Raw genomic sequence first — 13992 nt, 5'->3', positions numbered from 1 at the left:
CAAGAAGAGGGGCATCTGACATAGATTGGAGGTATGAAGGATGGCTTTCCAGAAGAGATGACTCATGAGGTGGGAGTTAGAGAGTGACTAGGAGGTAGCCCATTAGATGGGGGTCCAGGAAAGACGATTCCAGGGGGAGAGAACAGCATGGTCACACACCCAGCGGGGTCATGGTGCAATGATGATATCCCAGTGACAAGCCAAGGGACTTGGAAGTTAGCCACAAGTTCATTCACTAGGGAACTGAGAGGCTGGTGGCATGGAGACGGCGTGTTCCTTGGTACCCTCTTGGCTTACAGCTGTGAACAAATTCATCTATTTGTATAGTTCAGTCGGAGAAGGCTTTTCCCTAGCTCTCCAACTTGGTAAGTGGAGGTGGTGAAATTCCCGAGATAATTATGTGTTCCTCTGCCCAGTCTGGTGGGCATGTTTTTCTTGGATTCCAGAGAGGGATCCTGACTTACTGCCAGTGTGGCAGGCCCTTTAGGCCACGTGTAATGCTTGGCTCTACTCATTCTAGCTCAGCCTTTCTTGATAAGAACAGTACATGTTCACAGATTGATAATACGTTTGAATGTGCTTTTTATCACAGAAAGATGATTTTCAGATGTATGCAAAATACTGTCAGAATAAACCCAGATCAGAGGCAATTTGGAAGAAGTATTCAGAATGCGCCTTTTTCCAGGTATAGTAATTATTCAGGTATTGGATATACTCTTTCCGGAAGACACTGGGATAGTTCTTATTTATGAATCCATTCCTACTGTGAGTTGTATATAATACAGATAGATCAAAGAACAATTTGACCCTGCCACACAATGTGTATGTGCACACGCGTGCGCACACGCGCACAAATCTGTATGCTGCTTCCCAGAGGCAACCACTCTCGGTTCTTTCAGCTGCTTCCTTTGATATTTACTTCCATGTTTCCGAATAACATTTATATCGCTACTTTAGCCCTCTTTCACTGCCCCTGCCTCACCACCAGATACATACACATACTTCTTTTCCTCCAAAACATCCAATATGGTTATAAGTTTAGTTATATCGATACAGTGGTAAATTAGTAAGACTAGGTAATTCCTATGTTCAGACGAATCCTCCGGTATAAGATGGTTGCATTTCCATCCCTTTTTTACCCCTGCAATTGTCTTTTTTACTTCCTTAGTTTTTTAGATACTTTTCCCTATTCTACCTACCCATAGACTCTCCGAGTTAAGAGAGTTACATAAATTTCTTCTTAGTACATTTAAACATATTCTTTTTTCTCTGAATTTCATTTTGAATTAATCTCTCCTGGACTTGTTTGATCTGCTCATCAAGGCTCACTAGACCTGTTGCACAGCTGTCAACCTGGGATCTTGTAGAATATAACTTTTGGGATTCTGTTCATGGTCTCTTGCGTAGGCTCTCCTGTTTCCTAGGTGCCATATTTTTTCCTTGTTTCACTCACTTGTTTTGTAGAACATATCCTCCAGCAGTTTTACTGAGAAAGTGTGCCTGGGAGGTAAAAGTTTTGAGAACTTGTATGTCTACTGGGAGGTAAAAGTTTTGAGAACTTGTATGTCTACAAATGTCTTGAGTGTATCTACCCTAACACTTAATTGCTAGCTTGGCTGGGTATAGAAGTCTATACCCAGTAAGTAAAAAATAATTTTCCTCAGAATTTTAAAGGTATTTGCTACACTGTTTTCTGGCTTCCAGTGTTGCTGTTAAGAAATCTGATGCTATTTTTATTTATTTATTTTCTTGAGAGAGAGAGAGAGAGCATGCACACACACAAGTGAGCACAAGTGGGCTAGCAGCAGAGGGAGAGGGAGAGAGAGAATCTTAAGTGGGCTCCTTGCCCCATGCAGAGCTCAATCTCATGACTATGATATCATGACCTGAACTGAAATCAAGAGTCAGATGCTTAACCGACTGAGATATCAGGTGCCCCCCCATTTTGATTTTCCATCCTTCGTGTGTAACCTATTTTTGTCTTCTCTCTGAAAGCTTATGGGAACATATTGTATTTAGAGTTCTGAAATTTCACAAATAGTGCCATGACATTGGCACTATTTTCATCTGTTATGTTAGTCTTGTGGCGATCCCTTTGAATTTGGAACCTCTTGTCCAAATTTACTTGGATTTTTTTCTTTGATTTTCTCTGCACAATTTTTCCATTCTGTCTTTCTGGAATTTTTGTTGTACAGATGTTGGACATTCTCGACCATTCCTCTAATTCTCTGATCTTTTCTTTTTATTTTCTGGCTGTCTTGCTCTATTTTTTGGGATTTGTCTTTCAGTCCTTTTATTGAGAGTTTTGTGTCTGCCATTATATTTTTAATTTTGTAGAGCCTCTACCCTTTTTTGTTCCCTCAATGTTCCTTTCAATAGAACCCTGTTTTCATTTCATGAATTCAGTATCTTCACTTATCTTTATGAGGGTAATAAGAATAGATTTTCCTTTTAAAACTAGTTTTCTTCTCCTTGCATAATTTCTGCTGTCTTCAGATTGCTTTTGTTTTTTCTTTTTCTTCATTTTGTTCCTGTCTCTCATATTCGATACTTCCCACAAATGTCTGGTGACACTTGTTTGGCCACTTACCTTGAGAGTAAGCACTAGAATACAAAGCTCGCTGGAATTTTCCTGCACATATGTGGATTTATTGACCATGGTCCTCACTATTGAGTGATTTGTGTCAAGGTGTTTCCTTGAGGGGATCCCCACACCTGTATCTTTCTCAGGCTGGTTAGATTCCTAAGTCTACTACCTGGTGAATAAGGACCTGGTTGCCAGTATTCTGGTAGCCAACTTAGGTGAAAACGCTGAGAGTATTTAATTTGGTACATAAATATTCAAGTAATCTCTTTGCTTTCAATATGGTACTCTGTCTTCAACTGGATCAGATATTCCCTAGTTCATAGGCCTTCCATTTTACTTTTTTCAGGTAAACATCCATTCTCCTGCTATGCGATGGGACAGGCATCCACCTAGTTGTGCAAGGTGGCATGGTTCTCTGAGCCTTCTCTCCTTTTTTTTTTTTTTTAACTTTTCTGCTCATTTAATTTTGGGGGTAACCACTTCATTGAGGTGTAATTAAAATTCCATAAAATTCAGCCTTTTCAAATGTGTAATTAAGTAGTCTTACTATGTCCACAATGTTGGGCAACCATCACTGCAATCAGTTTAAGAACAATTTCATGACTCCAAAAACAAAAAAAACAAAAAAAACCCACCCATACCTTTTTAGTAATTACTTCCCGTTCCCCGCCCCCCCCCCCCCCCGCCCCATCCAACAGCCTTCTGTGATCGGTAAGCTACTTTCTGTCTTTCTAGATTTGCCTGTTCTAAACATTTCATATAAATGGAATCATAAAATATGTGATCTTTTGTGTTTTGCTGATTTCACTTGGCATGATGTTTTCAGAGTTCATCCATGTGGTAGCAGATAGGAGTTCTTCTTTCCACTATATGGGTATTCCACATTCAATGTACCCATTCATCAGTTGATGGTAATTTGGTTCTTTTCCACCTCTTATGTACAAGTTTTTCTGTGGACATATGTTTTCATTTCTCTTGGCCATGTACCTGGGTATGAAATTTCTGGGTCATTTGGTAACTCTCTCTAGCTTTTTGAAGAACTGTTGGATTGTTTTCCCAAGTTGCTGCACCATTTTCCATCGCGGCCAGCAGTGTGTGATGTCCTGATCACTGCACTCTCGCACCAATGTGTGTTAGTGTCTACTTTTTTTTTTTAAAGGTATAGATTTATTTATTTATTTATTTGCTTTTTTTTTTTTTTTTTTAGAGCATGTGCGAGCAGGGGGAGGGGTAGAAGGTGAGAGAGAATCTTAAGGAGACTCCATGCTTGGCCTAGAGCCCAATGCCAGGCTTGATCCCATGAATCTGGGATCATGACCTGAGCCCCAAATCAAGGCTTGGACGCTTAGCTGACTGAGTCACTAAAGCACCCCAGTATCTCGATGTACTTTTTTTTTTTTTTTTAAGTTTATTGATTTTTGAGAGAATACGAGCAAGCAGGGGACGGGTAAAGAGAGAATCCCCAGCAGGAGCCGCACTGTCAGTGCACAGCCTGAAGCAGGGCTCAAACCCACGAACTGTGAGATCATGACCCGAGCAGAAATCAGGCGGCGGACGCTTAACCGACTGAGCCACCCGGGTGCCCCTCTACTTACTTCTTAAGCAGACTTTTAACAACCACATTTTTTGAAACCTGACCTTCCTTTCCCCCCTTTCAGAGGTCCTTGATGTCTGTAATTCTGGAGTCTTTGTGGAAGCAGGGAGAAGGTGTTCTATAACATAAACTGACTTGTTCCTTGGCTTTTCCGAAAACTCTGCCAACTTGAGAGTCACGTTTCTCTAGCGTGCACAGTTGTCTAACGTTATCACTTTGGCGTTCAGTTTCCGTATTTGGTTGATGTGTTTTTCCTCTCCCATCTTTGTAACTTTGGGTTTTGCCTTGTAAAAATTACTTTTTAATCATTTCAGTTGGGTTTCATGAGTAAGGGGAGCTAAATGGATGTATTGGTCCATCATCTTTAACCATAAGCCGCTAACTGTGTGAATTAGATTGTATGTTGGTTTTTATCTATATTCAGAGGCAGGTCCCAGATCTTACACATATATAGCCTCTCCTACTCTCTCTGTGTTCTGTACTGCTTGCATGTACATTTCATCCAAATCAGCCCCATCTCGCCCTAGTTAGGGACCCTACAATGTTCCCAGGACCCAAAGGCATGACCCTCATATTTATAGTGGCAGTGAGCCAATAATCAGATGAAATATAGCACCAGTTGATGAGGTCTCCATTTTTCTTGTGGTGTTCAAAAAACCTCTCCTCATACCCAGTTTGATTTATATTCAGCACAACCTGTTTCTTTTCTTGGCCTTGACCTGTGCAGCTGAGCCCTTTAAAAATTTTCTTACGTACGTTTTTTAGTCATGTTTCATGTTTAATCATGTTCATCTATGGTCATTCATTGCTTTCTCATCTGTTAGGCATTCCACATCAATGCAAATTTTAGGTAAAAACTTATTAGTATTTGAAATCTTGGCATTTTATACCTCTCAAATCCTTAAGGCAACATTTACAGTGGTTTTTTTACGTATACCGCTGCTTATAATTTCCACACCATATGTAACAGTGGTTTTCCTGGTAAATTTCCCTTGAGATGTAAGAAACCTGCATGCATTGGGTCTAATCAGTGAATGCTTGGTATTTTCATGGGTGCATGTCTTAAATTCATTGATAATTATATTTTAATGACAGGAATGTCAAAGAAAATTAAAACACAGGCTTGGTCTGGATTCCTATTTGCTCAAACCCGTGCAACGAATCACTAAGTATCAGTTACTGTTAAAGGTAATTACATAAAGCCTTTCTTTCTTTCTTTCTTTCTTTCTTTCTTTCTTTCTTTCTTTCTTTCTTTCTTTCTTTTTCTTTCCTTCCTTCCTTCCTTCCTTCCTTCCTTCCTTCCTTCCTTCCTTCCTTCCTTCCTTCTGTGGGTCAAATGTATCAAAGCCATTAAAAAGGAAGCAGGTGACTAGGAAGCACCAGGAATAGGTAGGCTCAGGGCCTGGGTTCACTGTGGCCCTTAAAGTGCCCGGCGCATAGATGTAATCTGAGGCTGTCTGGAGTCTTTGTAGCGAGTTAATTATCCATACCAGTTACGTTGATGTATGTGTAATGCCGAACTTTTACTATTTAAAAACAGTTTTTTTAATGTTTATTGATTTGAGAGAGAGAGAGAAAGAGACAGACAGAGCATGAGCGGGGGAGGGGCAGAGAGAGAGGGAGACAAAAAATGTGAAGCAGGCTCCAGGCTCTGAACTGTCAGCCCAGAGCCCCATGCGGGGCTTAAACCCATGAACTCTGAGATCATGACCCAAGCCGAGATCAAGGGTTGGATACTTAACTGACTGAGCCATCCAGGTGCCCCTAATGTTTATTTTCGAGACAGAGCGCGAGCGACCACAAGAGCAAGCGAGCAGGGGAGAGGCAGAGAGAGAGAGGGAGACAGAATCCGAAGCAGGCTCCAGGCTCTGAGCTGTCGGCACAGAGCCCGACGCGGGGCTCGAACTCACGGACCGTGAGATCATGACCTGAGCCCAAGTCGGACGCTTAACTGACTGAGCCACCCAGGCGCCCCAATCTTTTTACTATGGTTGAGAAGAACTAAACACACATCTCGTAGAGTTTGAGACAGTATTTCGTAGGAGCCTTCTTGATGAAAATTGGAGGAGGCTCACCCCTCGTGTCACGTTGAAATTCAGGTTACAAAAATGTTAAGTGTAAGCACCGAGCTTATTTGACAGTATGTTTTCACGGTGTTCTGTGGTCTAGGCAAAATGAATAAGACAAATTGTTGTATGTCGAAGGCCAGAAAAGTGTGATTACTTTAAACATAAATCTCTAGTGGGTCCTAATAGCTGTTTTTCTGCAGCTTCAAGAGCAGTGAGTGCCCTTTACTCGATGCCGTTTAGTCACTATTCCATTTCTTCCCAAATTTTGACACGGTTTTTCAAATATAGTACTCATGGGACGGATAGCAAATGAAAGGTATTACTCACAAAATGACATTATCTGTGGACTCCTCCTTGAAAGCATGTTAGCCAGAAATGTATTCATTTTCTCCCGCTATTAATATCTGCCCAATATTAATTTTTGACTTCTAATCACAGGAGCTGCTGAAATATAGCAACGGCTGCCAAGGGATTGAACAATTAAAGGAGGCTCTGGACACGATGCTGGATTTACTGAAGTCAGTTAATGACTCCATGCATCAGATCGCAATAAATGGCTATATTGTAAGTAAATTGTAACGATTGTCGCAGTTTTGTGGGTAAGCAAGTTAAGATCTCTTTCTTCGTCGCCACCCGGAACCAACTGAGTAATAAAAAAGAGCCGAAGAATGGGAGATCTTGTTTGAAGGAATGTTTCGGTCTTCTAAGGAGATGTATTGCCCCGGAACTGCTGCTCGCATAGTCCCAGATAGATACGGAAGAAAAAAAATCAAGTCTTTAGACTTAGCTCTGCCTAGTGGGGATCCCTGGACCGGTAGATGTCAATCGCCAATCAGGATTGAGGAGAAGATGGGCGGGGGGTGGGGTGGGGGGTGGGCCTACCCCGAATACATCCACATGGAGACAGGAAGCCAGGGAAAAGGAGCTTTCTTCTGTCTCTTGTCCCCGCCCTAATTATGTCCCCGTGTGACACATGGCGTGTTTTCACGTAAAGTTGTGATGAATGACATTTTAAAGACCGTGCAAATTGTGTTGCAGGAATTTAGTAGCTCAAGCTACACAGTACAACGTTGATGTCAGAGGCCCGAATGTAGCTCCACCTTGTACTGATGAGTGTTGATTTTCCTTCACAGGGAAACTTAAATGAACTGGGCAAGATGGTAATGCAGGGAGCATTCAGTGTTTGGACTGGACACAAGAAAGGTGCTACAAAAATGAAGGATTTTGCTAGATTCAAACCAATGCAGCGGCATCTGTTCTTGTATGAAAAAGCCATTGTCTTTTGTAAGAGGCGCGTTGAAAGCGGAGAAGGGTCTGACAGATACCCATCGTACAGCTTTAAGCACTGTTTGAAAGTAAGACAATTTAAATTGTGTAACGTAATATTATTTCATATGTAAAAAAGCTTGTGCACCTTTTCAAGTGAAATGAGTGGGTTTTATACATGCATATCCCTTTATTTATTTATCTACTTATTTATTGATTGATTTATTGTTTTTTATTTGAGCGTGAATGCGAGCAGGGGAGGGGAACAGAGAGACAGAGACAGGGAGAGGGAGAGAGAATCTCAAGCAGGTTCCCACGCTCAGCGTGGAGCCCAACATGGGGCTCGATCCCGCAACCCTGGGATCATGACCCGAGCCAAGATCAAGAGTCAGACGCTCGACCAAGTGAGCTACCCCAGGTGTCCCTCACATCCCCTTTTTTCAAATGAAATCTTTCTATTGAGGCATTATTGACGTATAACGTTATATCGGCTTCGGGTGTAAAACACAATGATGTGATATTTGTGTGTGTTGCAAAATGATCGCGATAAGCCTAGGTAACATCCATTACCACACCGTTGTAAGTTTTTTCTTACGGTAAGAACTTTTAACATCTTCTGTCTTAGCAACTTTCACGTGTGCAGTAGAGTATTATTAACCACAGTCACCAGGCTGTACGTGACATCTCCGGGACTTACTTATTTTCTGACTAGCAACTTGTACCCTTGAACTCCCTTTGCCCGTTTTGTCCTCCCCCAACCCTCAAAATCTTCAGTAGAGGTCTTTTTTTTTTTTGTTTCTAATGTTTATTTATTTTTGAGGCAGAGAGAGAGAGAGAGAGAGCAAGCGAGCATGAGCGGAGGAGGGGCAAGAGAGAGAGAGAGGGACACAGAATTTGAAGCAGGCTCCAGGCTCTGAGCTGTCAGCACCGTCTTAGTCGGTCACGTAACTGAGCCACCCAGGCGCCCCTCAAGTTTTAAATTGTACAAGCAGGGGCGCCTGGCTGGCTCAGACGGTGGAGCATGTGACTCTTGACCTCGGGGTTGTACGTTCGAGCCCCACGTTGGGTGTAGAGATTACTTAAAAATAAAATCTCAAAAAAATTGTAGAGGCAATATAACATGGAGAAAACTATTGCCTCGCCTCCCCAACCACCCTGACTTGAGTCATTTTTTATGAGCATGTTCTTTCCTCGTTGTCAGCCATTTGAAAATTGACGACGTTTTCAGCAGCAGGGACAGAGGATAAGCGATGTGTCCCGAGGTGTTTTGTGTCTGGAGTCTCCCAGATAAGCAGGCCCTGCTTTTGATTCTCCCCACAAGGCCGACAGTCCCAGGCTGTTGGTAACAAAGTTCCTACCCAGAGTTACGACCCGATTCGGGCCTCTTCCTACTGTCGAGTTTCCCCTGCTTTGCTCTGAACCCTCAGCAGCGCCACAAGTTTCCTTAACTCCGGCTGCTTTTACAGCAAATGCACCGAGTTGCCCTTTTGACATCAGCAGCCCGCCTCCACGTCCCCCAGATCTCCGTTGTTCTTTTATGTCTCCAACAAACATCGATCGAGCACCAAGATTTTATGGTTGACCTCAGCCGGGGTTTAGATCTCTTGCTGTCTCTGTGCCTATTTCTGGGGATGAGACTTTATCTCCATAGGCGTGTTGGACCCAAATGCATTTGGTTAGCTTTTTATTTGTAGAGTGACCTAGCCAGTACCTAATGTTGTATTTCTGATTTGTATCGATTTTTTTTTTTTTTTAACTTGAATTTGTCACTGTGGTGGGCAACAGAATGTTTCTGAAGTACATTAGAGTGAGGAGGGACTGGTATGCGGGAACCAAGTCATGAGAATTCAAACTATAATGGTTACCATGGAAACAGGGTCGGCTAGATGCAAGAAACATTTCAGTGGAAGGAGACCGCCGGGCTTGGTGACTTACTAGATAGATACAGGAAAGAAATAATACCTGCCATTTGAAGGGAAAAAAAAAATCAGTCTCCTTTTTCTTTGGTTTCCCGATAATGTCTAATATTTTTAATAAAAAAGATTATTCAGTGCTGCCTGCAAAGATTTAGGCCAGGAGTACCAGGAAAATGGTGATCGCACTGACAGACAAAGATGGAAATTGGGCTAGTTCCTTTTTCTTTCTTTCTTTCTTTCTTTCTTTCTTTCTTTCTTTCTTTCTTTCTTTCTTTCTTTCTTTTAATGTCTGTTTATTTATTTGGAGAGAGAGAGAGAGAAAGCACAAATCGGGGAGGGGCAGGGAGAGAGAGAGAGAGTCGCAAGCAGGCTCCGCACTGTCAGCACAGAGCCCGGCGTGGGGCTCAAACCTACGAACTGAGATCGTGACCTGAAGCAAAGCCAGACTCTTAACTGATTGAGCCACCCAGGCGCCCCGAGTTTGGCTGTTTCCTAAGCCTCACTCTGTTTACTTCTTCTTGCTTTCCTATTGTGAGATTCTGGGATTAAATCATCGCTAGCAGTACTAGTCGGTGTGTGACGTAACGATTGGGGTTCACGGACCGTTGTCTTGAGTTCATCCTATCAAGCTAGAATCCCGTGGCCTAACGATCGCATGCTATATTTTAAGCCGGCCGCTTCTGTACAAAGGAAGGGCCCTCAGGTCACAGCCAGACGGAGAGGTTCGAGTTCTCCAGATTCCTCAGTCCCTGCATTTATTATCGTCACCTAATTTTTTTTTTTAATTTAATAACCCTGCATGGAGTGCTTACTATTTGCCAGAAGCTGATCTAAGTGTTTATAAATGGCACTGTTAACTCACTGAACCCAGATGGCAACTTTAGATGAAGTAGGAACTATGATGAGCCCCATTTTGAAGGTGGGAAAGCCAAGTTCCAGAGAGGCGACTGATTTGGTTAAGGGCACATAGCTAGTAAGCCGCGCAGCACGGGTTCAAACCCAGGTAGATGGTTCCAGAGTCCATGCTGTTAATCACCGCACCATGCTGGAAGGCCTTGTTTTTTGGTTCGTTCATTCTTTCATTCCTTCCTTCGTTCCCTATTCTCCACACTTAATTTCCTCTCTACCCCTGTAGCAACCATTCTCATTTATTTGACGTATATCCTTCAGTTTGCGTGTTTTTGTTAAATGTGTGTTGATGTTCTGTGTGCATCCAGTTTAATTTGCATAAATTGTAATCCGCTATAATTCTCTTTTTTCTTTCTTCTCCTTTTTGGTCTCAGAAACTGTTTTTAAGATACAGCCATGTTGGGGCGCCTGGGCGGCTCAGTCGGTTGGGCGTCCGACTTCGGCTCGGGTCACGATCTCACGGTTCGTGGGTTCGAGCCCCGCATCGGGCTCTGTGCTGACGGCTCGGAGCCTGGAGCCTGCTTCGGATTCTGTGTCTCCCTCTCTCTCTGACCCTCCCCCATTCATGCTCTGTCTCTCTCTGTCTCAAAAATAAATAAACATTAAAAAAAAAAAAAAGATACAGCCATGTTACCGTTTTATACCCAGTATCTTTCTTGTACCTGCCTCATAGCACTTACATTTTAGCTACATTTTTTGTTAATGTGATTCAAGATCAATTTTTTTTAATGTTTATTTTATTGAGGTACCTGGGTGGTTCAGTCAGTTCAGTGTCCGACTTCAGCTCAGGGCGTGATCTCACGGTTTGTGAGTTCGAGCCCCACGTCGGGCTGTCTGCTGTCAGCACAGAGCCCGATTTGGATTATCTGTCCTCCTCTCTCTGCCCCTCCTCTGCTTGTGCGCACACACACACTCTCTCTCTCTCAAAAGTCAATAAACATTAAAAAATAAAATAATTTTTTTAAAAACAAATGTCTGTCTTATTTAATTTTGAGAGACAGAGCGCGAGTGAGTCAGGGACAGAAAGAGATGGAGAGAGAGAATCCCGAGCACGCTCCAGGCTCACTGCAGAGCCCCACGCGGGGCTCGATCCTGCTACCGTGAGATCGCAACCTGAGCCGATATCAAGAATCGGATGGTTAACTAACTGAGCCACCCAGATGGCCCTCAATATTTTAAATTATACTAACCCAAGAAGTAAATACATTCTATTCCATAAATATAAATGTCTTCAGCTTGGTAGTTGTTGGTGATCATTGCCGAGTTCTTGACCCACTGGATGACTTTTAACAATGTAAAGATTTGACATCTTTACGTTACCTTGATGACAAAAAATTAGGTTACAAGTTGGAGCCCTCGCTACTTGACATACTGAGATGTCTTCAGATAAAATGCTTTATAATAAAGGATTTATGTTCATAGCTACCAGGAATATGAATGCAAACATAATAGATACAGCAGAGACCACAATTCGGATGTAACTATAGAATCAGGCTTGTTATTATATATAATATGTACTATAGAGTACTATATAACTGTATGCATATAGTTAGACCTTTAACTGCCTCTAGATTCTAAAACTGAGTAAATTTCACAGTATAGTAAACACTTCATGGTATCGTAACATTTAATAACATCTGACAACCTTTCAGTAAAACCTTTGCATTCCAGTAGATCATTTGTAAGTGAATTGTTTGGAACTCAGAACAAGATTGTCTGCTCGACATCATGGTTAGATTACCAGGGCAAATCAAAAAAAGCTCCTTTAATCTATAATGCTACATATGCTATAGGTATGAAGTGAAAAATAACAAAACTACTGTAATTCAAACAAGGGAAAGTTTACAAAGCAAACTCATACTTTAAAAAGCTCATTATATGATCTAAGCATTTAATGCATGCTATTTAATCCTTTAATCTACCCTGTGAAGAAGGTATTCTTTCCGTTTTAGAGTTGAGGAAACTGCCATTCAGAAAGGTTAAGCAACTTCCATCAGAACACATAGCTCTTAATAATACGAGATGAAATTCCAACCCGGGCCTCTCAGACTCCAAAGCCCAGGTGTGATCCATCTTGAGCGATTAAAAGTATGTGTTGAAATGCAATCAATTTAAATAGGGATTGAACATGAGGTTATTATTTATCTTAAATCCTGATGTTTCAGCCAAAGTACGTTTAGTTGGGGCGGTTGAGTCGGAATATGAAGATATTTTTGGAGGGGTGCCTGGGTGGCATCCAACTCTTGATTACGGCTCAGGTCATGATCCCAGGGTTGTGAGATCGAGCTGCATCCGGCTCCACACTCAGTGCTTAAGTATCTCTCCCTCTGCCCCTCACCTCTGCTTGTGCACATGCTCGCTCGCTCTCTGTCTCTCTCTGTCTCTCTCTCTCAAAAGAAGGGGCGCCTGGGTGGCTCAGTTGGTTAAGCATCCCAACTCTTGATTTCCGCTCAGATCATGATCTCATGGTTTGTGAGATCAAGACCCGCACCAGGCTCAGCACTGACGGCATGGAGCCTGCTTGAGATTCTCTTTCTTTCTCTCAAAATAAATAAATAAACTTTAAAAAAAGAACCTTAAAAAGTATTTTTGGAGACCCTGGAAGTAACATGGGACCACATTCAGGGTAGACATCAGAGACTCTTGTATGTATGCATCTCATTTCTAAGCATAATCCCCTTTCTTTCCCTTTTTTCAGTGTATGTTTATTTTGAGAAAGAGAGAGAGAGAGAGAGTGCACATGCACAAACAAGGGAGAGGCAGAGAGAGAGGGAGAGAGAGAATGGGGCTCGAATTCACTCATAAACCATGAGATCATGACCTGAGCTGAAGTCGGATGCTTAACCAACTAAGCCACCCAGGTGCCCCCCTTTTCTTTCCCTTGATATGGTGATCTCACTAGGGGTGCTTTTAATGCTTAGCAACTCTAATCAGCGCTGTTTGGGGTACTTATAAATGGAACAAAGAATGAGATATTCCTTTAGATAATTAGACGGGAATTGAACAAAAACAGAAGGCAGAAGAGAACTAAAAGAGAATGTGTGTGTGAGGGAGTGAAATGGCACAAAATAGAATTAACCAAGCTATTAGCACAGGATGAAAGAAAATTGAAAAGTTTGTGCTTTGCACAATCATACAGGGAAGAAAAAATTGTGGTAATGAAGGGATATTGCATACAAAAACTTCACTGGTTGGGGCGACTGGGTGGCTCTCTTGGTTAATTGATTTCGATCAGATCATGATCTCACGATTCATGAGTTCGAGCCCCGTGTCTCTGCACTGACCATATGGAGCCTGCTTGGGATCCTCTGTCTCTCTCTCTCTGCCCCTACCCTGCTCGTGCTCTCTCTCTCGCTCTCTCAAAACTAAGTATATAAACATTAAAAAAACAATTTCACTGGCTACGGGAAGATCTCACTCTGCTATGACAGATAATTTGTTTTCCAGAGAGGCTGAGAGGTTGGTGGAATAGAGGGGACCCTTGTGTACCTAGCTGGTTTTCCCCCACCCCATAAATTGGTTGTTTATCACTTATAAGGCTTCCATAGAGATAAGTAATAATCTGTCAGATGAATTTATCTGACAAAGGATTATTAAAAGTAACCATTTAAATTACTTTGGGATGAGCTTTTTTATTGATGTTTAATTACT

The 13992-nt window shown here is 42.1% G+C and overlaps 1 protein-coding gene across 1 annotated transcript in view; it reads left to right on the top strand.

Moving 5' to 3' along the window:
- The window catches only part of MCF2 (MCF.2 cell line derived transforming sequence), a 100044-nt gene that overhangs the window by 77960 nt on the left and 8092 nt on the right, over window positions 1-13992 (top strand). The window contains 4 exon segments of the mRNA XM_042974927.1: window positions 593-685; window positions 5277-5369; window positions 6689-6814; window positions 7384-7605. Coding sequence (XP_042830861.1) covers window positions 593-685; window positions 5277-5369; window positions 6689-6814; window positions 7384-7605 — 534 coding nt within the window.

This window comes from Panthera tigris, chromosome X, assembly GCF_018350195.1.
Source record: "Panthera tigris isolate Pti1 chromosome X, P.tigris_Pti1_mat1.1, whole genome shotgun sequence".
Lineage (NCBI taxonomy): Eukaryota > Metazoa > Chordata > Mammalia > Carnivora > Felidae > Panthera > Panthera tigris.
The sequence above is the reverse complement of the archived record's forward strand: the minus strand, read 5'-3'. Positions and strand labels throughout refer to the sequence as shown.